This window comes from Abrus precatorius, unplaced genomic scaffold (genome assembly GCF_003935025.1).
Source record: "Abrus precatorius isolate BTA unplaced genomic scaffold, Abrus_2018 Scaffold7, whole genome shotgun sequence".
Lineage (NCBI taxonomy): Eukaryota > Viridiplantae > Streptophyta > Magnoliopsida > Fabales > Fabaceae > Abrus > Abrus precatorius.
In genome coordinates, this window is record NW_020874417.1 from 1,824,477 (window position 1) to 1,850,152 (window position 25,676).

Genomic DNA, 25,676 nt, shown 5'->3' on the forward strand with positions numbered 1-25,676 from the left:
ATATTGGCACCATTATTTTCAAAACCAAAAATTTCAAATACGAAAACAAAGCCATGCTATTAATAGCTCCTAATATGAGCATTTAAGATTTGCACTTTAATAGTCGAAAACTTAAAGATTTGCATAAAGGGGCGTTCGCCAAGCACTGAAAAATTGAACTGGAATGAAGTATTTACAGTACTCATCAACAAGAACAGAAAAGGGTTGTCCGAGTCTCAGATGAAATGCAAATCCTCGTCAAAAGAGAGCATGAATATAGAAAAAGCATTTGAAGGGAAGTAAATAACAAGTGTGAAGGACGAAATTTGTCACCCGCTGAGGAATTCCACAGGGAATTCCTTCCACAGAAGCTGATAAAAGTTGGGGTCCCCCACTACTCTGAACGATGAAACCTAGAACTTAATACCGTGAATGTCGTGGAATCCCATATCCATATGCTGCTGAGAAGTGTGAGCCAGTCTACATCAAATAGGTTGGCTAAAAGCCAGTGTCAGAACGCCCATTTATATTGGCTAAAGGGCTAAGCCGTGAATCTTGTCTTAAGTTACCTTAATGTCATAATCGGTTCAGTTAATGATAGTGAGGTGTGGGAGTATATATGTTGTGCCACGGTGTTCGCTACTACCTAACTTGTAAAGCGTTCTCTAACAATTAACAAAAGTTTTGAAAAATATAGAAAGCTGCCACAAGCAAAACCAACGAAGATAGTGACATAATAAGGCAGCAGATATTACAGGCTATTTAATGCCGTGGCATAAGCGACCAGTGGGTGGCTGTGTGATGCCAACAGTGGGAAGCAAGTACTACACTGCAATCACCAAACCCAACCACCAGATATGGTCCAAGAAACTGTAGTTTGTGTTAATCTTGTGAGAGAAATCATGATGAGGGTTCTTAAAAAAGGCAGTTTTGGTCTAATTGTCCTTCATGTTTTTCTACACATTATATAATTTGTTTTATCACCTGAAAATAACTTTCAGCTTGTAAAATATTGTCAATTTCTTGACAACACTAATTATATTGTTTGTTACATCACAAATGTGTGGCATACTACGCCAAAAATTTAATTTATATAAGATTATTTGAGATGAATTAATCGTGACATGACATAAACCCAAAACGCCATTATTTTTTTGCGTACCCTTCACTTTCCGCCGTGGCAAGCGTCAACATGCGAAGTGAGTACTGACTACTGAGTGCTATATATCGTTGGTCCCGACCGTGTCCACACTATAACTCTCAGGCCCAAATGGTGGCACTCCGCTCAAGAGAGAGTATCATCGACAAGACAAACCAAAAAGAAAATTTTGTTTTGATAATATGATAATATCGATATATAGGGTAGTATCACAATGTTCTCTAAAATTTTTACATGGAACATATCATATAAACGTTGAATGTGCCATAAAAGCGTTTCGAAGAACACTTCAGCCTTCCAATTTTTCCAGAGTAAAATTAAGCTGGTCTCAAGCTCCATAAATCACGTAGAAACACTCTTGGATTTATAAACATTGGGGTGGAAGGAAAAAATGACTATAAAATATTTTATTGAGATTAAAATTACTTCTTTCAATTTGAGTTAAATCTGAAAAATTATGGTTAGTTTTTAGATTTGACAATTACGTTTCTAGAGAATTTATAAAACAAAGAGGGAAAACGGTAAACAAGAAGTCCAATGGTTGGGTAAAATTAAGTCGATCATTATGCCACTAGGCCTCCCTTCACTCCAAGAAATCACAATCAAAATCAAGGAAAAATGAAAAGAAGAGGGTAATAAGTAGTAATTCCCAGGCCAGTGAGTAGTAGTAGTAGTAAATTATTAAATGCTATTAACTATGACAGCTGGCATAACTAGGTAAAAAAACATTGGTTACAGTTTACAGCGTTAAAATCTTTAAAAAAAAAAAAAGTTCAAAAAAAACTAGCGGCCGTTAGCGAGGGGGTTAACGGCGGAATCCTTGCAAGGACTAGACGGCGGGCTCGGTTTTCCGGTCGCAACAAGACGTTGCACGAAGCTATGTATTCTGTTTCCGTTAGTCTCCGTCAGTAACCGCTTCCCGCCAAACGGTAACGACTCCAGTCCCCTCTCATTCAGCACCTCCTCCTTCCTCATTGCGTTGCTTCCCAAACCAAACGCCTGTCAAACAACAAACGCCGTCAATTCATTCGTTCCACTTTTCCTTGATTTCTAGGAAACCAAACAGTATCTGGATTCTGAGTTCTGAGCAGAACGCAGAGATCAGAGAGATAAAAGATGAAAAAGTAGAGCCATTCACATTTCATGTACCTGGATTCTGACGTAGTCCGTACGGTTCCAGCAGAAGGCGTTCCCTAACATCTGGTCAATGGTCTCGGAAACACCGTCGACCACAATGTCAACAACCGACGGCGTGGAGCACGTGCGGTCCTCGCATGCCTTCGCGCTCGACGATCCGTTACCCAAGGAAAGGACCAAAAGATCCTCCACGCTGTTCACCGACGGAAAATCTCGCTTGTTGTGGAGGACGTGTGTGACGGCCGCCGCCGTAGGATTGTTCATCACCAGGCCGCCGTCTACGGCTGAGCAGGAGGTCTTGCCGTCGACGGAAGCGAATTGGAACGGCTTGAAATGGCTCGGCGTGGCCGAGGTGGCGCGGCATACCTTCCAGAGCTCGAAGTTGAAGCTGGGAGATTCGGACGCATCGGCTCGAGAAAAGACGAACGGCGCCGAACTCTTGAGGTCAAAGCAAGGGATAAGAAGCGGTTTACACGTGTCCTTCAAGGTCAACAACCGTCCGTCTTCCTTCCTCTGGAACACTTGCTTCAACACGTTATCCATGCTCCTAGAAGAGAATCTCCGGCGCCGGCGAAAGACTCCGGCAGATTTGAGCTTGTAGAGTTCGGAGTTCCTCTCGGAAACGAGACGAACGGCTTCTCTGGCAGTGTAGAGGGGCCTGCCGAAGGCATCGCCGGCGGTGATCATGGCGGCAAGAATGGCACCAATGCCTGTGCCGGCGACAATGTCGAAGAAATCGGCAATGTGAGCGTGGGGATCGGAGGTGTGGAGACGGATCTGATCCTCGAGGTGAATGAGAGCAACGCCGGCGACAATGGCGGTGGTTCCTCCGCCGTCAATGCTGAGAATGCGGGTCTTGTTGGTGACTTTACAGTGAGATAGCCATTTGTGTTCGAGTTTGGAGAAGATCTCCAGGGTGACTTTACTGAGCTCCATTGACTCACTCACTCACACTCACAGTTGGGGTCTGTGTGTTAATTCTTCGCTTTAATTTCCAAAAAGAAAGCAATTTTGATTGTGTTGTGAGTAATGTAAGAGAGAGAGAGTAAAAGAATGGAAGGTAAGAAAGCAAAGAGTGTGTCACGCTCTGGTGCTGAGAGGAATAAATGACTTAACTCAACGATGCGCGTTTTGTACTGTTCTCTCTCTCCCTCTGATTCTCTGCTCTGAGTAGAGTTGGTGAGAGTTAAAACAAAGAGGACTGAAAGGTGCGTTTGGGAATGGGGGTAGTTATATACGCCACCCTTTTGTCTTTGTCGCTTATTTTATTATTTATTTTTCTCATTTTACAAAGGTTAAAACTTCATTAATTAAATAAAAACAGCAAATTTCACGTTTGTAACTCTTTTATTTATTATTTTCATTTTTTAATTAATTAAAAATACATTATTAATAAAGCTCGACCTGAGTTTGCATAGGATACATAAATAGTTATTTTCTTTTTCTTTGGTCTGGTGAGACTCTTACGTGTTAGGACATTAGGGCTGTCTATGCACGTGCAGGGGCGCGTGCTGTTATCGGGTTGCGGGTAGCGCGAACCTCGGCTTTTGAATCGGCTCGGCTTGCGCTTGCTGAGTAAGTCAGCGTGGTAGTGTACCATACCATCCACAGCAGCCGCAGTCATTATTTGTTTTATTATTAATTTCTAGATTTTGTGTGCATTCTGCGCTTCCATGTCTAACTGCAGAGGAAGATAACTGGAAATCTCTTCCCTCAGATTTGAGGAAGAGAATGGTGTGTGTGTGTAACAAGAAATTTCTAAGAAAACCACGTACGGCAAGAAATTAATGTCAAGATAATATTATTGATTACTCGTATAAATAAATAAATAAATAAATTGATATAATGCTTTTGTTGATCCCATCAATCTTTTATAATTTAGACTTACCAGGGTTGTCAAAAATACAAATCTTAGGTACCATGTTTTAGATCATTTACTTGTGATTTTCCTTTTTACTGCAAAGAAAAACGAAACAACACGACATGCATATAACATGAATTCATACGCTTGAATTAAATTTTATGTATCGCTCTGGCTATAACCTCCACCTGATGCATTTTGTTTTTATCTTCATGGGACTTTCCTCGTTTATATATTACACAAACATGGGCTCCTATGCATAAAGTAACATTAATTTGAAAAGACACATTGCAAATAGCAGACGAAGGTGTTCATTGGCTTAGTAAAATTTCTGTGCCTCAAATATTGGTTTTTCCTTTTTCTGAGTGAGTTATTTACAGGTTAAGATCTAAAGGGTATCTACAACAATTATTTATGGGGAACAGAAAACAAACAGCAAAAGCTGTGTGAGGCCCAAAAATGGAATTATTCTGTCTTGTTAACAATGTTAAATAGTAAAACAACAAAAAAAGGGGGCCAACTTCGCTGCGATATATATATTTTTTAATATTAATTTTAACGATGAGTTGTTATTTAATAAGGATGCCTTGTAAGCTTGGTGAAATATGCTAGTGTCTGTTAGGGAGGTATAGGCCAACCATTGTATGTATATAATCACATGTTAGGATATTGGGGTTGACAAAAAAGAAGAATAAGAGGGCATTGGGAATTATTTTATTAAGCTTTATTAGAAAATTAACAACCATAAGACAAATATATATTGTTGAGAATTCAAAATTACTTTTGTAAAATTTCTTCTGTAATAGAAATAATTTCCCATAAAATTTAGTAATTTTAAATGAAGGATATGCTTATTTATATGTATGAATGTATGAATTTAATGGTAAAAATGCTTGAATTAATGGGGTCATCTTGATGAAAGATAAACAAATTTACATTCATTACACACACATGTTTAATTAAAATTTTGAACCACTGGATCTCTTGACAACTGTTTAAAACCTAATAATATTGTCAATCTTTATTTATTAAAGAGATCGAATCGATCACTAACAAATAAGTTGGAATATCATTAAACAAATTTGTGGAAAACATGATCCACATATTGAAGAAGATACTAATTATAATAAAATAATTGTGTATATATATTTAAAAATCTTGGAAGGACCGCTACTTCCAACATTATGCTTCACTATTAGGCTGAGGGGTAAAAATTAAAATGCATAACTTTTGGATTGAAAGAAAAAGATTAATTTTAAAATTTTAAACATACATCATGTTATTTTAAACTTATTTTTAAATAAAGTTAATCTTATATACTCAGGTTTACAACCACTAAGTGCACTGTTCAAGAACATGTGAAATGGTGTGGCAGAATGTGAAATGGTGTGGCAGAATGCTCTAAGAATTGCAGCATCATTACCAACAATAATGGTTACATGCACGATCGATTTTGATACTTATTGAGATATGCACGAGAGTTATTGATACAACTCTATCATATCAAATGTAGAAGAATCTTAGTAATATATATGTTATTTAATACATTTTGTGTGATTAGTTAGTTTTTAAAAAATTAATATGATTTTTAAAAAAGGAAATTAATTTATAAAATAAAAGCTTTAACATTTTAAAAATTAATCATTAACATAAAGATATTAAAGAGTATATTTAAATAATATATTGCTAATATTTTTCATTAAATACATGTGTGCCAACTTTTGCAACTCATAATATATTTTGTTCGTTTCTTTTCATCCATCGTTTAAAGTTACAACTTACATATTAAACAAATCGAAACAGTTTGTTTGTTTTGTTTATATTTAAAAACTTGAAAATTGAAAGTAGAATAAATATAGAAGATATTCACTAGGTCAGATGTAGAATTTAGATGCATTGAGTGAACAGCAAATGTGTCCTTCATTAACACAAAAGTTAAGGAATATGAAAAGAAAAAAGCAACAAAAAGAAAGAATAAATTCAGTGCTGTAGAATTTAGACTAGTTTGATCAAACAAATATAAGAAAAATTTGGTAAGCCAACCAAGATTATAATGAATACAGTGAGTTTGTAAAACCATTTTTTTTAATATACTTCATTGATGCAATTGTAATGTTGGGTCATTTTTGTGAAATGTAGACCATAGTCCTTGTTATTGTAGAGCCATTAGAGTCACTCTTGTAGGTCTTAGGGTGCAATAAAGTTGCAAATGTTTTCTCAACTGCTACATAATTTTTCCTTTCCTTGAATGAAATAGTGAGCAATATTCATCTAATGTGTTTTCTTAAACAACATTTCAGTTATTTATTACAAAATTCGTGTACAAGACTTTTCCAAAAAGAAAGAGCAGAACAAAAAAGAACAAATGTTGTCTGGCTTTTTTTTACTGTAGAAAAATCAGAATGAATCCTCAACATCTTTTTATAGAAAATAGACAAAATTATAAGCATTGAATTCATAATTTAAAAATAAATTTTTCATTGTAATAATTCTAATGGTTGGATTAGAAAATAGACAAAGAAACGAATGGAAATAAACAGAGAGAATATTTGACTCTAAAAAACATGTAATATTTCCTGTACAAACTTAAAACATGTCATATGTTTAATTTGAATATTTTTAAACATTTTAATTCGATTTTGCCACATTTTATTAGTAGTTTTAATCTGTGTTTAATAGCATTATACAGACCATAAGTTAGAGCACATTTTAAGAGTATTGCCCACATAAATCCTCTTAGTAAAAGCCCACTTTTTAAATCTAGAAGGCCTTTAACAGTCCATTAAGCAGAATCTCCCACATTATACGCAACACACATGGATTCTGCAAAACATGGAAACTAAAAAACCCAATCAACATCACTGCCACAAACGAGAGATCCAAAGTCCATGATCGAGCTAATGAGTAGTGAGCCCATCAAACAAAAATGATTCTGACTAATAACAAAATGACATTTATATAATTTAAAAAAAATAAATAAACATTTTGTCAATCTGTTTGAAATCCGTTGCATGCATTATCAGGAAAGAATCCATTCCAATAAAAACCAAACATAAAATAAGAATTTTGGTAAAATTTTTGACGTGGATTCTGAATCATTAACTGTAAAGAATTCACATAACCAAGCTCAATATTAAATCTTAACCATTTTACTAAGATAGCTATATTTGTCAATTTGTTAAATTAAAAATTACTTCTTTTGATGGCCAAAATCTTCTTTAATAGTAATATCATTGCATAAAATCCTTATCTTTACATAAGTAAAAACTAAAACGAACCTTACAATAAACAGATTATTTTTCCCTTCAACTTAGACAAAAAAAATGCAAAACTCAGAAAAAATAAAATGGTTTAATAACGAAGAAAGTAACCATTATTAGTGGATGAGTAAGTTTTTTAAGCAAAACAATCAAGGCTCGTTTTTTTGTTGTATGCATGAGAAATATTTTGTTAAGAGAAACAAAGCATATTTTAATAATATTTATGTCTTATAAGGTACTAATCTTCAATCATCAGTCAAGAGATATCCTTAATAAGCACATAATATGTATATTATAATACTCAGTTTTGTAAACATACTGGTTAGCAAATTAAGAAATAAATTTTTTTATAAAAATGTGTTAAAGATGCATTTAAAATTTACCCCAAAAAATAAATTATTTAATAATATTTTAAAGGCTTAATTAATATTTATAAATGATTTAGTTCAAATAAGGAGGACCAGTGTTTTGGACTGATCCAAAGAATCAAACAGCCACAAAACGGGCCAAAATCAAGTAAAAACTAGTGAAAAAGTTTACTTTAAACAGGTATTTTTAAAAACATATATATATATATATATATATATATATATATATATATATATATTTAAAATTTTCACTCAAAACATTACATTTTTATATTCTAAAGTCTTTCATTTAAATTTCTTATCATTTGTCACAAGTTGTGTCACAACCCTTGTAGATTGAACATTCTGAACAATTAAATCATCCTTGATTTGGCTAAGATCATATTTGACAAAAATATTACTTTATTTTTATATTATTATCTTCTTTTAAGGCGTGAAGAAAATGAATTTATCTTTTTATCATTCCTTTCTATTTCAAAACAAAACAGAAAAACTAAATTAGAATTATTTGTCCTTTATTTTATAATATATGATTTCATTTTAATATTTTTATTAAGAAAAATTACAATATACAAAAGTAGCATAAATAAACAATTTTTTTATCAAAATAAAAAAATCAATAACTTTGTCAAATTTTCTCTGAACCAAACTATTTTATAACACTCGCAACAATGTTAGATCTTATCGGTGCTTCTATTGTAATTACAATGTTGATTTATTTTAAAGTTGAACAATTTGTTTTATTAAAATAAAAGTGGGGGGATTTATTTTTGTAGGGTAGATTAAACGTGGTGATTGAGCAAATTTGAGGATGGTGGTGGCATTGCAAATTGCAATAAGGCGAAAAGAGGGTTGAAAAGAGTGGAGAAAGTTGTTATCCACAAAGACAACACAACACAAGGCGTAGGGTGTCTCTCTCATGGCAACCTCATTCTCTCCGACAACTTCGGTCCGTTCCATCTTCCAAAACCATCCCAAAACCCTTCACTCTTTTTACAACACAACGCGCTCCTTCACCTCTCCTACAGCTGCAATTGCAAGCTATGCAACTCTAAAGCTTCCTCATGCTTTCACACTTTCTCGCACACCCCTCCACTCCAAAGGGTTCTCGCATAGGAGGTAGTGAACCTATATGCCATTGTTTTTCAACTGCTTCTGTGCTTCTAATTGGTTTGTTTTTTGGAAATCCAGAACGCTACTCGTGAGGGCTGCTACTATTGAAGAAATAGAAGCCGAAAAGGCCGCTATTGAGAAAGATGTTGTAAGATTCTCATTAAAGTTTTGTTTTTCTAGCGTCTTAGAATGCTTCAACCTCTCCCTCTCTATATTTTTCTACATTTCTCTCCTTAGAAAAGCAGAATGGAAAGGACTATTGAAAATGTGCGGTCAAATTTCAATTCCATTAGGACAGGGAGAGCAAACCCAGCTATGCTTGACAAAATTGAGGTATGCTTTCAATTTCTGCCTTGGAATGAGTTCTTTTGTTTCAGTGATTCCATCAGAAGGGTTAATGCATGGTGATTCGCATTTGTTTGTCATGGTTTGCTCTTCTTTGCATGATGCCTATATGTTATTATCAGCTTTTGGTTTTACCCTTTTTCTTCCCCTTTCAGTTGATTTGGATTGGTTGAGTATTTTTCACTGGAGCCATGTCTGATTATCACATTGTTCTTTAGTAATGTTAATGATACTAAGGAGCCTCATATTGGTACATCGAGTTGATGGCTTCTACTATTGATTTGGTTAAACTTTCCAAGCTCACATATAGTTATGTAATGATAGAAGATGCCAAACTAAAGTGATCACCTGCATTTAGTTTTATTTTGTAAAGAGTTTTGTTCTGTAGATGAGCTGTTTCACAATGTGTTTCTAGGTGGAATACTACGGAACTCCAGTTAGCTTGAAGAGCATTGCTCAAATTAGCATTCCTGATGCCAGTTCACTTATGGTACAGCCATATGACAAATCCAGGTATGGTATGCACTTATACATGACAAACCAGAGAGGTTGAAATAGATAAAAAACATCAAACTGATCTTATCCAAGCTTTTTTTCTTATTCTATTCTACTTCATATATGGTGTACTTGTAATGGTCTATATGCCTTATTTGTGTATTCTGTTATTTTTTGTATACTAATCATTGATCGACAATATACACACCCATCTGAGGCATTTTTCAATCACACAAAACAATCTTTTTAGTTGTGATGGAATGTGATGATATGGCATCTTGTATGTACAGTAATACTACTTAGCTAATTCTTGGTTATTGCTTTTTTTTTTTTCCAGCTTGAAGGCTATAGAGAAAGCGATAGTTAGCTCTGATCTTGGTATGACACCAAATAATGATGGAGAAGCAATAAGATTGAGCATCCCACAGTTGACATCTGAAAGGAGGAAGGTATTTTCCTGTTCCATTGATGCTGCAGTGTCTAAGTTTATCCTATTATCATTTTATGATATTTCTTGTGACTTCTCATTCCTTCTCTGTGAAACACATTCTGTAATTTCACTGACTGAAAGTACTATTCCTAATTGGTTCTCTTTTGTTATTTAATTATTAACAAAATAGTGTAGCTTCACCCCTTCAGCTGCCATGACCCATGAGAAAAGTGATTTCTACACTGAAAAGTTGACTTTGTATTCCTGGCCATATGTCCAATATAATTATTTTTATTATCAATTTATTTTGTTTATGAGATGGTGCCATTTTTATATGATGATTCTTTATAGTAGGTTATAGGGAACCTTTTGAAGGTCTAAATGAATATGTTAATTTCATGATGTATCATAAAATCATTTTTTTAATCTTAAAAAAATGAGCTATTAAGCTATAATTTTGTTTTATTTTGCTGTTCTTTCCAGGAACTATCAAAGATAGTGGCTAAACAAGCTGAAGAAGGGAAGGTACATTTGTAAAATACTTTACAGTTGAGATATTGAGCTTGATCTTATTTATTGCCAATTTGAGGGATTTACTCCCCCTAAAACCTCTTTTATGATCAAGAAGGAACGAACATCAGCCAATTGTTGAATTCTAAATACCAATTCTGTTTTCTTCCCCTGTTATTCTGAAACTTGTAGTTGTAATCAGGTGAGGAATCCAAGTTAATAATGCGTAATAATTAAAGGCTCTAACATATTTGAAGAATGCTTATTGTTTGGTTACAGTACTATAACATTAATTTCTTTGTAAGTTATATAGCTTTATATCGTATATGCTTTTAGAATAAATAATATTATATTTGCTAAATTGCAAATGTTTGTAACTCCCTTTTGAATGATTATGCATATTCATTTTTTTATAGGTGGCTTTGAGGAATATACGAAGAGATGCATTGAAAGCTTATGATAAACTTGAGAAGGTATGAATCCTTGAATTACTTATACCTAAACTCTGTTCAGTGATTTGGTTCTTGCCTGTCATTTTTCCTCCTCTTTTAGATAGTTAGATTTTAATGTTTTGTTAATCATTTTGTTGGAATTTTCTATAGGAGAAAAAGCTCTCTGAAGATAATGTGAAGGATTTGTCAAGTGATTTGCAGGTAACTTGAGACCACTCATATTGGGTTCTATGTAGTTTTAGTCTGTTTAAAGTTCCACCATGTGTGCCACCTGCCTTTTCTATTTTTCTTCGGGATGGGGCAATTGTGTGAAATGGAACTATCAGAAACCCAGCCTGCAACATGCAATTAACAGTGTGACAAAAAATAAATATCACCCTGCCCCCAATTAAAGAGGGTTGTTTTTACCCGCTACACCAATGTTTGATTCTGTAGGAAGCAAAGAATGGAATTAATTTTTTGAAAGCTGTAGACACGACAATTTTTGTCTTCATAATATATTGGGGATGATCTTCATATTTTACTGTAGACAGCAAATTTTTATTGGGCACTTGCCTGCTCAATATCTGTGTAAAACTTCCCTATAAGCATAATTAATTAATTAATTAAATAAAAGTTTATTATTAGTAAACGATGAATTTACAAGCCAATTTATCTTCTCAGATAAAGAATAGACAATTTTCCTCTGTTATTTTGCTCATGGTAATTATTTTATTATGTAGAAGCTGACAGATGAGTATATGAAGAAGGTCGATACCATCTTCAAACAAAAGGAAAAGGTATTATATATTTCCACTTAACAATGATAGCTTATGACAGATGTTATTTGTGGTGTGGTTTGACAAGTAACCTCTCTCTGTCTTTCAGGAGTTGCTGACAGTTTGATGCCATTATACAAAAAGTAAATATTGAGTTCTATCTAAAGGAGGTCAAATTTTGTGTCTACTTTGCTCTGGGTTGGATAATTACATGTTTATCTGTAATATGAAAGACAAACTTTTGATTCTAATAGATTTTTTTCAAATTGAAAACAGGTGAGTTCGTGTGTATAAATTGAATTTATTTCCATTATGCACCGTTGAATTATGTCATGCGACCGGATCAATTTTATGGTGCGAGTTTGATTAGCCACTTCTTCTAACTAGTTTCCTTACGCCTAATTGAAAGACACAAGGATTTTACTATGCACCATTCTTAAATTGGTGCATCCATGATCCATCCGCATAGTTTTTCTTTCCTTATATTTTAGGTGCCTTGGGATTTAGCATACCAAATCATGTCACCTCTGAATTTTTTGGGTTTATAATAACAAATCATATACATTATGGGAATAGGTTATATTGAAAGCCCATGTAACTCCGGCCCATGCCTGCTGTGTTGTTGCAACTTGCAACAATGTTAAAGCCAGCGAGAAGTTTGTAGGGTGGCAAACTTTATTAATACCTTTTTTTAGTTTGTCTCATTTTTAGCAAATAAATTCAATGATTAGATGTGAATTGAGTTTAGTATCTGTCTATGTTCTTGAGTTTGTTCAAATGATCATTGATCATTTGAGATTAGTCTTAATCGTTCAAAACATCTTGAGGTGACATGATCTACAAAGGTATGCATTCTGAAACCAAAATAGACATGTTTTCTCTCTCTTACTAATATTCTACTGATTGGGAAAAAAAAAAATCTTTGCTAATATGCCAACCAGCAATGTTTGTTAAAAAAATAATTACCTGATTAAGAGTGATTAATTAAAAAAAAAAACTCATCTTGTTATATTTTTTTACTTCCTATGAAAAATGTCTCTCGTCTTTCTCTTTTATAGATATCTACTAATTAACATTGTTTTCCCTTCAAATTTCAGCTCTATTGATGAAAGATGATAACTGTCAATCAGAAGTTCTTTAAATGTATTTTGAATGAATAAAAAATATAAAGTCCTAAACCTAACATTTTTTGAACATTGGTCCAGAGTGTTCCATTTACAGCTTGCAACATAAACATTATTAAATAGTTTCGTCATGCTAAACTTGACTTAAAAAAACACAAAGCATTATCAGAACACATTTACATATATAAAAAAAATGAATATTTTACTGTCGTATTGTAATTAAATACTGTATTTCCTAATCATGGCCATCTCCACGATTAGCAACGAAACAAATTTACATTCCCGGAAGAATTCATTATTCAAGAACGCAACTCCAATGTGGAACAACCAGTGCTTGCCACGTCAATAGATACGTCCAAATAAAATTAATATTATTGCTGCTTTTGTCTATGAAGACAACTTGAATCCAACAAAATTAATTAATTAGAGATTAGATTTCTTTCTTTGGTTTTATTATTTGTTTAAGTTGAATGAGTGGGTTTGTCTTAACGCGCTAAATATTTTATTATTTTTATCATCACTTGTGCATGTTCGTTAGAAAAATTATTATACATGCTAAGGTTACAAGCTTAGGTCAAAATACACACAACAAGCTCAATTAGCTAGTTTAATAAACTAGTATTATGTTAACATTCAAATCGCGATTGGTCATGTGCAGGTAGATTGAGCTCATTAATCAATGACCAAATCTCATTGAAGGTGCGCATAAACTTAATTTTATATCTTAATCATGAGGGCATTACCAATAATAAATTATTAGTATAGGACAAGTGGAAGAGGAAAGGGGGTCCCTCTCCTAGCTTTTCATATTATTATTTTTTCAATTTTATAATCGATTTATTTGTTTGTGCCTCAAGAGTAGAACTTGATCATGCATTACATTTGTATAATACAGTTTTCGATAACGTGTACTTTTATTTGTTTTTGAATTAAAATATAGTGCTCGCTTTTTCTTGTGTCAGAAAAATATATTTTGCTTTGAATTTTACCACTCTTGTTATATACCCATTTCTTTTGTCCAAAGGATGCAGATATTATTATCGACCATTTAATTATAGCCAAAGCTTTCAAAAAGGGATAAAGGCATCTTTGTGCATCTAGGAACATGCTATCGATCACTAAGATATATACATATATATATATAATCGTGCGTTTTTTATATTAGGGTATGTTCAAGTTACTTCAGATTCAACCTTTTCTGCAAGTAAAAGAAAGGACAAGGACTCTCATATTCGGCCATTCATTGGTATTTTTTTCAATTAGACACTATCAGAGTACAGGGAATGCTCTGTCACCGAAATGTTGTTTTAAAGATTCTCACTTGAGTCCAGGAAAAAAAGATAAAGAGAATAAAAAAAAAATTATAAGATTAAAAATATTTTTTAGATTAAAATTACTCTATTAATTCTTATAGTTTCTTAATATTTTCAGATGTTTTTACCCCACAATTTATCTCCTTCTTTAATTAGGAAAACGTGAATATTCGTTTTAGATTGATTTTTTTGGTTTATTCTATTTCAATTTCTTACTTTCATAAGCACATGTCATACTTCGTTACAAAGTATGAGAGATTTCTTTATAAATACATTTTAGTGAAAAAAAAGTGATTGAAAAAAAGCTACGAACTAAAAAACTTTAAAAACAAATAGATAAAATCACTAAAGAATTTAAAGGGGATCTCACAAACTTAAAAGTCTTGTTAATTAACTTTAATGTACTGATTAAATAATTAATAATAAATTTCTTTACATTCACTTCTTTATTGAAACTAGTCGTTGGATTTGGCTAATTTTTCAACAGAAATATTTTTAGGAGTTGTTATTATTATTTTTATCATGTCAGTTTGAATATTTCGCCATATACATACACAGTAACACAGATGTCACACCGTATACCATTCATTACGATCCCAAAACTCTTTACGGTGGATTTTGCTAAAAAATAATATAAAATTATGGATCCTTCTCATGCTTAAAATTAATTAATTTTAAGCATCTATAAATAATATTTTTTACCAACAAATAGAGTTTTTTTTTTTACTTTTTAATAAAAAATATTAATTTTATATTATTAAAATCAATTTCAAAATTAATGTTATATTTTATTTGCCATTATTATACAACAAAATGTTATATATATGTTAAAACTCAATTTGCTCTTACCTTTTACCAAGTGATGAGTGATGAATGATGATTAAGGTATTTTAACACGCAAACTGTGAACGATAAAGGTGTTTTTTAAAAAATTCCATATGATAATAACAATAAGGAATTGCTATAATTGTATTTGTAATTTATATTTTGTTCTAGGATAAAATTTTTTAAAAACATGAAGATTTCTTTTATTTTTTCTTTAAACTTAAACATCCCAATTATTTATCATTACTTGACGTAAATTAATACAACAAATGAACGATGCATAAATACATTTTTTATTTATGATTTTTTTTTTACAGAATAATAAACAGGTGATGATGAAATAGTAGTTCTTTTATTTATTTATTCATTTCTGTACGTTATATTCTTTCATTGTTTTATATTTATTAACTATTTTACGAGACACTTGCAAATAAAATATGTTTTTAGAAATTTTAATGATAATATTAGAAAAAATTAAACTGGCTAGACGCTTTTTTTTAAAAAAATTGTAAAGTGGTTTACCTAAAACCAAACAAAACTATATTAGTAAAAAAAACAATATTTTTATTTTTTTAAATAATTTATCAACCTCATCATCACAGTGTTATCTCGCGCTTATTTTAAAGAAATATAATAAGACGAAAGAAAACAAACTAAAATTCAAATAAAAATAGAAAAATCAAATTCATATATTTAAAAAGTTTTTTAATAAAAACTATCATCTATTTTTTCTTGTATTCAAACATAATCATGGAATGAGTAAATTAAATTAACTCAATCAAATTAGCTGTAAATATATATATTTTTTAATTTTATCTAATTTAATTTAGATTTAATCCGATTTGTGCACATAAATGAGTTTATTATTAATTTTTTTTATATATATAAAAACTTAAATTTAAAATTTAATTAAAACGATAGTGAGCTGCTTATTATTTGTATCAATTTTTATTAGTCATATGCAAACTTTTATTCATTATTTTTTACAATAAAACAAATCAAATTGATTTTAACTTAAAAAGCTTTCTCAATATAGAGTTTACATTGAGCTCTTATCTAATTTTTTTACGAGAGAAAATTAAGGTAATAATACGTACTACAATTTTAATAAACATTAACCGATAAAATACATTATAATTTAAAAAAAAATTGCTATATTTTTGTAATTTTCTCCAAAACACTATATTAGAAATGTTTTTTTTTATATAAAAAAATTTTACTATGATTTTAAAAAACATTAACCAGGGAAAACAACTTACCGGGTATAAACAAAGCGTAAACATGTTAGTTAGAACTTGGAAAGAAAGACCTAATATTTAATTTTGATGAGTGGTGGCCCACTAAAATCCACGTGGGTTGGGTGTAGCACTGTGTCTGAGTATGGGCAATGATGGTAGGGTCAATAAGAGTGAATTGGAAACACGAGGTTGATGGTTGGCGGTGCCACATTGGACGACAATGAGAAAAAAGCAAAGGAAAGAGGAAAGAGAGATGTTACGTAGGATTTGAAAGTGGTGGGTCCCCACTTGCAGATGAATTGGTTTTGGTTCCCTAACCTTAACCAGAGCAGTCCCACCGTGGAGCCCATAAAAGGAATATCAGAAAATCAAAAAGAATAATATATTCATTATTAATATAATAATATATGTTTGACTCACTCCTCGTTTTGGGAAGGGAAACCACCCACTTCACCATCAATCACCGTTCCATGTCTTTCTCAATTTTTATCTTCAATTTCAATTTTCACCTACATTCTATCTCTCCTGTCTCCACCGTCCCACAAGATATTTCCCTGTCTCTCACTTTACTTTTACTTTTAAAAACATATATACATATATAATCGTAAATTTGACCATTGACTGATGCGTGCAATTAAATTGAAACCTATTCAGTAGTATTTAATGAATATTTTAATCAATTGATAATTTGTACGTGTCTTGTCATCGTGATATTTTAATGGGATTATATAAACGAATAATGCGGACGATGAATTTTAAATTTTAGAATCAAACTAACTAACCGTAGAGACAATTTTTTATATGATAATTCAAGTAACAAGAGTAAGCAAGGGAATACAAAAATGGAAAAATCACAATCTTGCCAACTTAGGAAGACATGGGAGAAAGAATCGTGCACTAGAAGAATTCCCTGCTTTTATAATTTAATAAATTTGGACATTACAAAAATGTTGTCAATGTTCTGTGATCCGAATACGACTAAGATTAAATGTAGCGTAAATTAAAAGTTTAGTTTCTATATTTAATATTAAAAATATGTTTAATTTTTTATATACAAATTTTTCAATTGATTTTTAAATCCATATCTTCGATAAACAGATAACTGTCGGTTTATTATATACAGTACCGTATTGAATTTTTGCTTTGATGTGTTTGAGTCAAGTATATATAACCTATTTGGTCTAAGTTTCAATTACTATTTCTTTTATGGACATTGCATTAACTAATAGCACTATTAAAATGTGTACATGTATAATAAGGACGAGGATAGGTTTAAATTTAAATTAAAATAATCAGCAATACTAATTTCTGGTATATAATATATAATTAGAAACTGCTCTTAATTTAGGAACAGTTGTGGTACTAGTTCCTATTTTATATTCACCCCACCCAACTGCACCCCCCTGCGGCTGAGCTGGGGCCGGCGTATTGGTCGACGATTGCAGACACGCGCACCTTAAACGCGTGTCTATGGACAAGGAAAAGAGCATTTATTTATATTATTATTGTTGAAAAAAGAAAAGATATATAAATAAAGTGAGACACGGCCACTTTAAGTTGGCATTCGATATTCCATCAGCAACAACTTCTCTGCCACGTTGGCAGGGGCAAACCACGCCCGTGGGATATGACCCGATCCAACGGCATCCGTAGCGCCGAAAGCCTCATTCGCAAATCTAGGCCGTTCCTGTTTGCGCGAGTGTGATGTGTGAATAGTCAAAGTGAAACATTTAACCATTTCGCCTTTTCTATACGCATATGAAAAAAAGGAAAGATCAGATTATTAAATAATTAATTAATTAACTAATTATTACATTTAATAATTATCTCTTTAAATAAAGCAAACAGAGCGAAACGAAAATATAAAGAAAGAGAGAGAGCAGAGAAGGGAAGTGTAAGGCTCTGCAAAGACTGAGCATTGCCGTTAACGGTGGAATTCCGGTGACTCGCCGCCGTTGGTGTTGGAACGTGATATATTAGCGAGTTTGGTTACATGAGAGAAGGGAGAAGAAGTTCATGGATAGAACCAGAGAATCCCGAAGATCATCCATGGTCTCCTCTACCAATGGATTTCCGAGACGCAGACATCGAACTATAGCTCTCAGAGATTCTTCCGGTATCAACACGAATCCTTCTTCTTCTTCTTCTTCTTCTTATTACTATGTTTTCTCTTAGCTAGTGTGCGTTGTTTCTTAACCTATTTTTGTTCGGTGACAGAGGAAGGAGCGATGGAGTTGAGGGAAGGTGCGAGCAAGAGGGGAAGGAATCGAGATAGGGATAGGGATTCGGCGAACAGGAGCAAGAGGAGGAGAGGCTCTCACTCTCACAGGGACGAAGGTGAACAAAGCACCGAAGAGAGCGTTGGAAATGAACAAGACGACGACGTTCAAGACGCTGGGATTTCTAAGATCCGTTCAGCTAATACTATGTCGTCCGCCTCCGATCAAAACCACCGCCGGAGCCTAACGCCCGCCAGACCGCCGCCGTTTAAGATAACGGAGGAGATGATCGGCGTGACTGTTCCAAGGAAGGCTCGTTCAGGTTGCGAGGATACAAAAGCGGTTTTTCGTTTTTCTATTTCAGTCGTTTTTGGTCTTTCTGGTGACTGAGTTGTTCCTTAGTTTTTTCTTTTTTTGATGTTTGATGTGTTTCTGCAGCTTCTGTGAAAAGGTCTCACGAGAGTTGGGTCTCCGCAGGCGGCGGCGGGGAGGATCAAAATTGCCGGCAACGGTCGAATTCCCCCGGAAGTGGGGAACCGGCCTCGCCTTCTTCTTCGAATGTTTCTGCTGTTCGGAAGAAGATGGTCTGCATAAGTTTTGTATTCTCTTCTGTTTCGATTTTTTTTTAAAAGGATTTGATTTTTGAATTGAGTTTTGAGGTGTATGTTGCAGAAAGCGATTGAAGCTGTTCCTAAGACATCGAAATCGCCTTCATCAGAGATCGAGATTGAGATAGCTGAGCTTCTGTACGGTTTGAAGACTTCAAAGAACCACGAGTCTTCTTCGAAAATGCTTGAAGCAAGTGTCAATCACCATGCTTCCTTGTCTTATCATGTTGGTGGGTTTCAATTTTTGGAGATTTTCTCTTCCATCTTCTGTGTTTTTTTTTTTTTTTTTACTTTATTCATTGGCATTTTTATCACAGAGAAGAAGAACGTGGAAGACAACAATTTCTCCACTGTCGTTCCGAATAACTCAGCTGAAGAGTTAGTCAGAATTCGGAGGGAGCAACCTGCTGATGTGGATTGTCATGATGGTGGTGCTATTGGTCATGAAAATGAATCATTAGGGGTTCTAAAAGCGGACGTTGGGGAAGAAAAAGTGAATTCAGGTGGTGGATTTGGTGCTTCAGCTGATGAAAGATCCGTCTCATCTACAAGGGAATCGCCATCATTCTCCAAATTGAATGCTGATGAAGAGGATGCAGCTTCTACCAGAGTGTGAGCACCAAAGAATAATTGTTACTTTTTTTCCTATTGAACATGTTTTGGTGTCTGATCAATGCTCCCTTTTCCTTGTGGCTCAATTTATCAGGATGTCTGCTGTTCCAGAGGCCAACACCCAACGAGTAGGCAAGTTTGAGATAGATCTGATGGTGAGGATCCTTGTTGTTCGCATTCTGATTATGTTTCCGTTGATTTTTGCTGTCCAATATCTGAAGAAAGAGTGCCTTTACAACAGGCTCCTCCTCCTATGGTGCTGTCCCCAGAAGGGGATGACTTGTCAAGGGATGATTTCACATCAGAAACTAAATCTGTGGCACTGGATGTAGGAATGGTTAGTAGGTTGATTATCAATCTTGAAATTAATTTTTTGCCCATTTCTCTGTTTAGTGCTCCAATTTGTCTCAATTTCTGATTCAGAAGAGGGAAGATACTCTCAAGGTTGAAGACAAGGTGGAAAGACCAGTTAACAAAGAGAAAACTCCAGAAGAAATCAAAGAGGCGAATATGGTAACGTTTAAGGAAAATTTAAATGTGATACAACATGATTTGGAGAGGCCAAGCAATGACAATGACAATGACATGAGGACGACAAACAGTAAATTGGAAGAGCAGGATAGGAATAAGGAACTGCCTACTATATCGTCGATTTCCAAAGTAGAGAAAGCTGGTAACTAATTTGATACTTTTGACTTATAGTTTTCTTTTTAGATATACACCACATGTCAACTCTGACCCATTTCTTAATTAGTTAAAAGTCTCTAACGCTTCTTTACTTCTTCAGCTCAATCTATTTCAATGTCTTTATCAACGACTGAATCAAGACGGCCAAGCAGTCTCTCTTCTATTAGGTATTAGATTATCAACGGCTGAATCAGCCCAATCTATTTCACTTTTATAGAAATATGTCTTTTCTTCATTCTTATACTTTTGTATTATATGTTTGGTTGTATCAATAATGTGGCTTTGCTAAGGTCAATAACTATGATTGGCAGACACATGCCGCCCTTGCAGCAAGTTCTGGAGACAGATAAAACCACAGGATCATTGACACCACAGGTATTATAATTTCTCACAAATTTGTTCTTCTAGTTGTATTTATTTGAGTCCATTCTTTATTCTCATGAGTGCTAATATAATAGCTTCCTACCTATATATATTTAACATGTTTCGTAATTCAAACATGCAGTATCTGAATTTTGTTCCTTCTCAACCTCAACCAAAGAGATGTGCAACCCATTATTACATTGCTTGTAACATCTTACATCAGCAGTTTACAAAGATGACCCCCCCCTTGCCAGCAGCTATTGGCTCTAGTTCTCTGTGTGGCGCAAAACCCAACAATGTCAACAGTGTGCCCTCTGCAGAAAGTATGATCTTTAGGAAGCAATCTCAAAAACACTTGTCAACTGTTAACCAAAATGCTACTCAAGAGAAAGGGCAGGTTACATCAAACCATCCAAGTCTTTCTGCAGCAAAAAGTTCTAATAATGCCAACCCAATGGATTCGACAACACAGAGGGTGCAGCTTATGGTCCAGCAAGGTTCTAATCCCGGGTCAACTGGTAATTTAGTGGTATGGTCTTGTCATTTAATTGCTTCTATGCAGTTAAAAAGTTAAGGTTGTTATCTATTTTACTGGTTTCATTGTGGCCCTTATTTTGGAATCTAACGAGCTTTAATTTTGAATGTAGCATGGTCCTGTTTTCTTATATCCTCCTGGCCAGCATCAAGCATCAGTAGCAGCAGCTACTAATCAGGCAGGAGGTGTGAATTCCCCTAACAGCGTTTCCTCATATAATAAGACCCATGGCTCAGTTGGTGGATCTCTGGGTACTTCCTCAAATTTGCCAGTAGTTGCTCCTGCAATAAGCTTTAGCTACCCAAATTTTTCAGCCAATGGTTCTCCGTATATGACAATAGTTCACAATAATGGCTATTCATTCCCTTTTTCAACTTCTATTGGAGCAACTGCAGCAACCAGAGGTGCAAGCGCTGCACAAGCAACACATTTACTCAATGGGCCTTTCTACTCTTCCCAAACGTTCCATCCTCTTCAGCATCCACATCAGCACTCCCAGTCACAAGCTCTGGTTCAACCAAGTTATCTTAATGCTAGCACATCAAGTGGTTCATCATCTCATAAGCAGTCACAAGGCGTGCAAAGTAATGGCAACAATACTTCAACCTCTACAACTGTAGAACAACAGTCACAAAAGCGACAAACGTCACTATCTCATCTTCGCAAGCACGAGATTGAGATGGGTGGAGGGAATGTGCCTTCAGTTGTTAATCGACCATCTTACCCCCAGAAGAATATGCATGGGCAGAACTTCACAATTCCAGTTCAACCTGTGAACCTTTCTTTCAAGCCATCTGCAACATCAGATATTGTTAGTGGCAATGGTGGAAATGTTGGTGACAAACTGCAACAGCAGCAGAACATAAAGGGGGGAGTTGAGATTATACCATCTCAAGCATTTGCAATATCATTTGCTGCATTCAATGGTACCAGTGTTCCTTCAAACCTGAACTTCTCATCCATGACGCAGAACCCTGTGATACTTCATAGCCTGCCTGATATTGCTTGGCAAGGGTATCAAGCTGCATGCACACCTCATACTACTCAGCAAAAGACTTATCCAGTTACTGAAGCAAAGAGTGGAGGAAATTCTTCACACCAAGATGATGAAAAGAAAACCACTCATGGGAAGTCTTCAACCAATGGACCAACCACCCTTGTTTTTGATAATTCATCAAAGAATCTTAACTTTGTGCTATCTCCTACAAATGGAAACCGGTCTAGTCACACCACTGCTTCAACTGCAATAACAAGTGTGCCTCTTTCTAGTAATGCTTCTAGTTCTCAACAGCCACCCCAGTTGCTTCAGCTTCAGAAGCAGAGTGGTATGCAACAGCACCAACCTTCCATGGCTACTCGATATAAAGCATCATCCACCAATACTACTGCTACAAAATATACAAACAATGCCCATGTTTTCTCACCACCTCTTTCTCAAAGCAAAAGTTCGAACCAAGCTTCTCACACTAAGACCTCGGGTAGATCTACAGATTCTCACGTTCATCACCCATCTATTATTAATACTCCCACCCTCAAAAAAATTTCTCAGGAGCAGGGGAGAGTTTTGCAGGGTCATATGCAAATTTCTTTTGGGGGAAATTACATCACATCCGTGCCACCCCAAGGCCAACAACTACCCAATAGCAACCAGCCTTTGTGTGCAACAGCTGCAGGAACTCCATTTAGTGGGGGCAACATGAAACCAAATTCGGAAGGAAGTAAAGTTAGTTTGTCAGTGAACACTTCACAATCGCAACAAGCTGAAAATTCTTCTGCTGGGAATGGCCAAAAATCTTCTCCAGTTTGTGGGAGAAATGTCCCATCGATCTTAAGCTCATGCCCCAGCCACTTGTCAGAGCTAAAATATTAGAAATCAAATCTTATACTGCTCCAAGATATAAGGTTTTGTCTGCAATTCCACTCCTAATCTGATGAAATCAGCATATGTTCTGGAAGCCCTTGCTGTTACTGCTTTATGTTCAAACTGCACTTATGGGTTTTGTTACTGTCCTTGTGGTTACCCCACATTCATTTAGGTTGCTGGGTAAGATTGAAAAGAAAAGGTTTTGGTAGCTTATATCACTTTGTCGAGGATACGATTAGATGTCATAGCATCCGGGTGCTGAAGTTTTGCTGGCAGTTATTTGCTTAGGTGGCAACGATATGAGAGGTGTAAAAGCAATGTCAATGTGGTATACGCTTATCTGACATTCGGTGTTGTAACAGGGAATTTGTTATGACATTTGCTGGTGGGGAGTTGACATGACAAGGAATGGATAGGGGGATAATGAAAGGAAGCTGGGATCCTTTAAGCCTGCAATTTTGAAATAGTTATTACTATTATCATGTTTAATTTCTTGGTTGGTTGGCTTCTGGAAGGCTTTGACGTTCTCGAGTCGTGGGGTCTAATTAAATTGACGTATTAAAGCAGATTCTATTATGTGTATATATTATGATATTTTTTTACGCTCCCATAGCAAAAGATGTACTTCAATTCATTTTTTAATGAAAAAACCTGCAACCATTTCTTCAACTTTGTTGTTAATAGAGGGTGGCTTGTTGGGGCAATGAATGATCGAGACCCGAGAGATGGCACAGTAAATGAGAATGCAAAATAACCCGGGAATGGATCGTCTCTTTGCTTTTTGGCGTTTCCTTATTTCTTTCCATATTGCTTGATTTTTCATTCAATGCAGACCTCAATTCCCGAAAACTCAGCTGCTGGCACTGCATAAATATGAACCCAAAAACAGGATGATGATCAAGTGAAGGAAAGTGATGTCACTTACAACTTATCAATTGTCATTTTTCTCATGTGTCGCTTTTGCTAAGGTACAAGCATATGTTGCTTTTATTTTAGACTTTTAGTACTGCCGCGGTCCTTTGCATGGAGCAAGACTACCAGAATACTAGTTTCCTTTGTCGTTTGCAATAGAATCAAAGTTAAGACATCATATGCGCAACAGTCTATATAATGTGACACTTTGTCTGTTGGATAAGGGAATCAAGTCACTATTTATGGTCCTGGTGTGTTTCAGATGCTTGATGTCCCGAAAGGCACAGGAAACGTTTGAGATCATTGTCGTAAGAATTGGAATATATATGTATGTATAAAGGGATGATCTTTGTCACAAGAACCATCAATCATATCTAACCAAGCTGAAATTGATAACGTCTAAGCAGACTTGTCTAAATATATTGAGCCTAAAGAACGGAAGTACGAAACCCAATAACTTGGACAAAAATGGAAGTTACAACAATATAATTGAAGAACACGATATATTGATCCAACTTAATATAACTAGAAGCGGCTGATATGCGAGTTAAAAAAAAATATCTTGACAAGAAATCAGAATGAATTACTAGAATTATATCATGCATTTTATATAAACATATGTTTAAAAAAAGCAATTTATTTTAAATAATAATTTAATTTAATTTTTAAATATATAATAATTCAACTTTTTTAACATTGGTCAATTAAATAAATTATATAAGATCAGTAATAAACTATTGATTTGAACTATACCATACTTAAATTACTCAGGAACAAAGGCTAACAAAAATGACATGGGCATGGAAGAGTAGTTTTCATCCGTTTCTATTTATCATCCATGTTGCCGCCGGCAAACAATGATTTAACTGGCTAGCGTCAGCTATTAGAATTCTTAATAATTGGAGGACGTTATTTTCTTATGTATGTGGTTCACATAATCATTCACGTCACGGAACCTGAAATGGCTCCTTTTGGTTGGAATTGGAACTTGGAAAAGCTCCTCACACCATGTTTGGAACAGCTGTCCTCTTGACAATTCTATTTCTTGTCTCGTCCCTAAGCAAGATTCTCTCTTACGTTCATCGAGGATGTCAAGGTTGCATGTAAATACATTCAAAAACAAGTGTACCTTGTAAAATATAATAATAAGTTATATATAAAAATAGAGTGATGCAGAATAGTTTCTAATTACTAAATTCGTAAGAACTTTAAGTCATCTAAATAATGGAGATTTGTGGTAAAACTATATAATTGAGAAAAGTTAAGATCAAATGCTCCAAAAACGCAATGGAATTGAAGTCTAGAACTTACATTCATTTGCGCTTACAGTTTAACTTCGTTTTCTCTACATTTACTGCAATTTATTTTTAAAAGCTGATTATCCGTTTTTTTTAGAAAGAGTTTGGATTAATCGTTAAAAATATTATTAACTATATAAAATAATCTTTGTATTTAAATATATTAAATAAAAATAAATATTAAATTATTTTATTTTATTTTAACCATGTA

At 34.2% G+C, this 25,676-nt stretch overlaps 3 protein-coding genes across 7 annotated transcripts; 2 read left to right on the top strand and 1 right to left on the bottom strand.

Moving 5' to 3' along the window:
* Nucleotides 1-1,921: 1,921 nt before the first annotated feature.
* LOC113873752 (probable inactive patatin-like protein 9) lies at nucleotides 1,922-3,211 on the bottom strand. The gene is made up of 2 exons (XM_027512050.1): nucleotides 2,288-3,211; nucleotides 1,922-2,137 (listed from the first exon to the last, which is right to left on the bottom strand). Exons 1-2 carry the CDS (start codon nucleotides 3,209-3,211, stop codon nucleotides 1,922-1,924), a joined length of 1,140 nt encoding a protein of 379 aa, XP_027367851.1.
* Nucleotides 3,212-3,306: 95 nt separating this feature from the next.
* Nucleotides 3,307-24,329, top strand: LOC113871353 (protein TIME FOR COFFEE-like). Of its 4 annotated transcripts, none has more exons than XM_027508424.1 (14): nucleotides 3,307-3,320; nucleotides 16,612-16,622; nucleotides 18,236-18,483; nucleotides 18,585-18,908; nucleotides 19,025-19,170; nucleotides 19,259-19,424; nucleotides 19,512-19,806; nucleotides 19,901-19,961; nucleotides 20,048-20,143; nucleotides 20,230-20,479; nucleotides 20,594-20,660; nucleotides 20,784-20,868; nucleotides 20,999-21,385; nucleotides 21,504-24,329. In XM_027508424.1, exons 3-14 carry the CDS (start codon nucleotides 18,384-18,386, stop codon nucleotides 23,259-23,261), a joined length of 3,735 nt encoding a protein of 1,244 aa, XP_027364225.1. In that variant the 5' UTR covers nucleotides 3,307-3,320; nucleotides 16,612-16,622; nucleotides 18,236-18,383; the 3' UTR covers nucleotides 23,262-24,329. The 4 variants fall into 4 exon arrangements, with proteins under 4 accessions (XP_027364225.1, XP_027364227.1, XP_027364228.1 ...); XM_027508426.1 differs by having other exon boundaries at nucleotides 20,805-20,868; XM_027508427.1 differs by having other exon boundaries at nucleotides 20,805-20,868; nucleotides 21,080-21,385.
* On the top strand, nucleotides 8,576-12,200 carry LOC113871355 (ribosome-recycling factor, chloroplastic). Of its 2 annotated transcripts, XM_027508428.1 has the most exons (10): nucleotides 8,576-8,883; nucleotides 8,956-9,025; nucleotides 9,115-9,210; nucleotides 9,638-9,735; nucleotides 10,055-10,166; nucleotides 10,631-10,672; nucleotides 11,074-11,130; nucleotides 11,260-11,310; nucleotides 11,832-11,888; nucleotides 11,977-12,200. In XM_027508428.1, exons 1-10 carry the CDS (start codon nucleotides 8,684-8,686, stop codon nucleotides 11,992-11,994), a joined length of 801 nt encoding a protein of 266 aa, XP_027364229.1. In that variant the 5' UTR covers nucleotides 8,576-8,683; the 3' UTR covers nucleotides 11,995-12,200. The 2 variants fall into 2 exon arrangements, with proteins under 2 accessions (XP_027364229.1, XP_027364230.1); XM_027508429.1 differs by lacking the exon at nucleotides 11,260-11,310 and having other exon boundaries at nucleotides 8,612-8,883; nucleotides 11,977-12,140.
* Nucleotides 24,330-25,676: the final 1,347 nt, after the last annotated feature.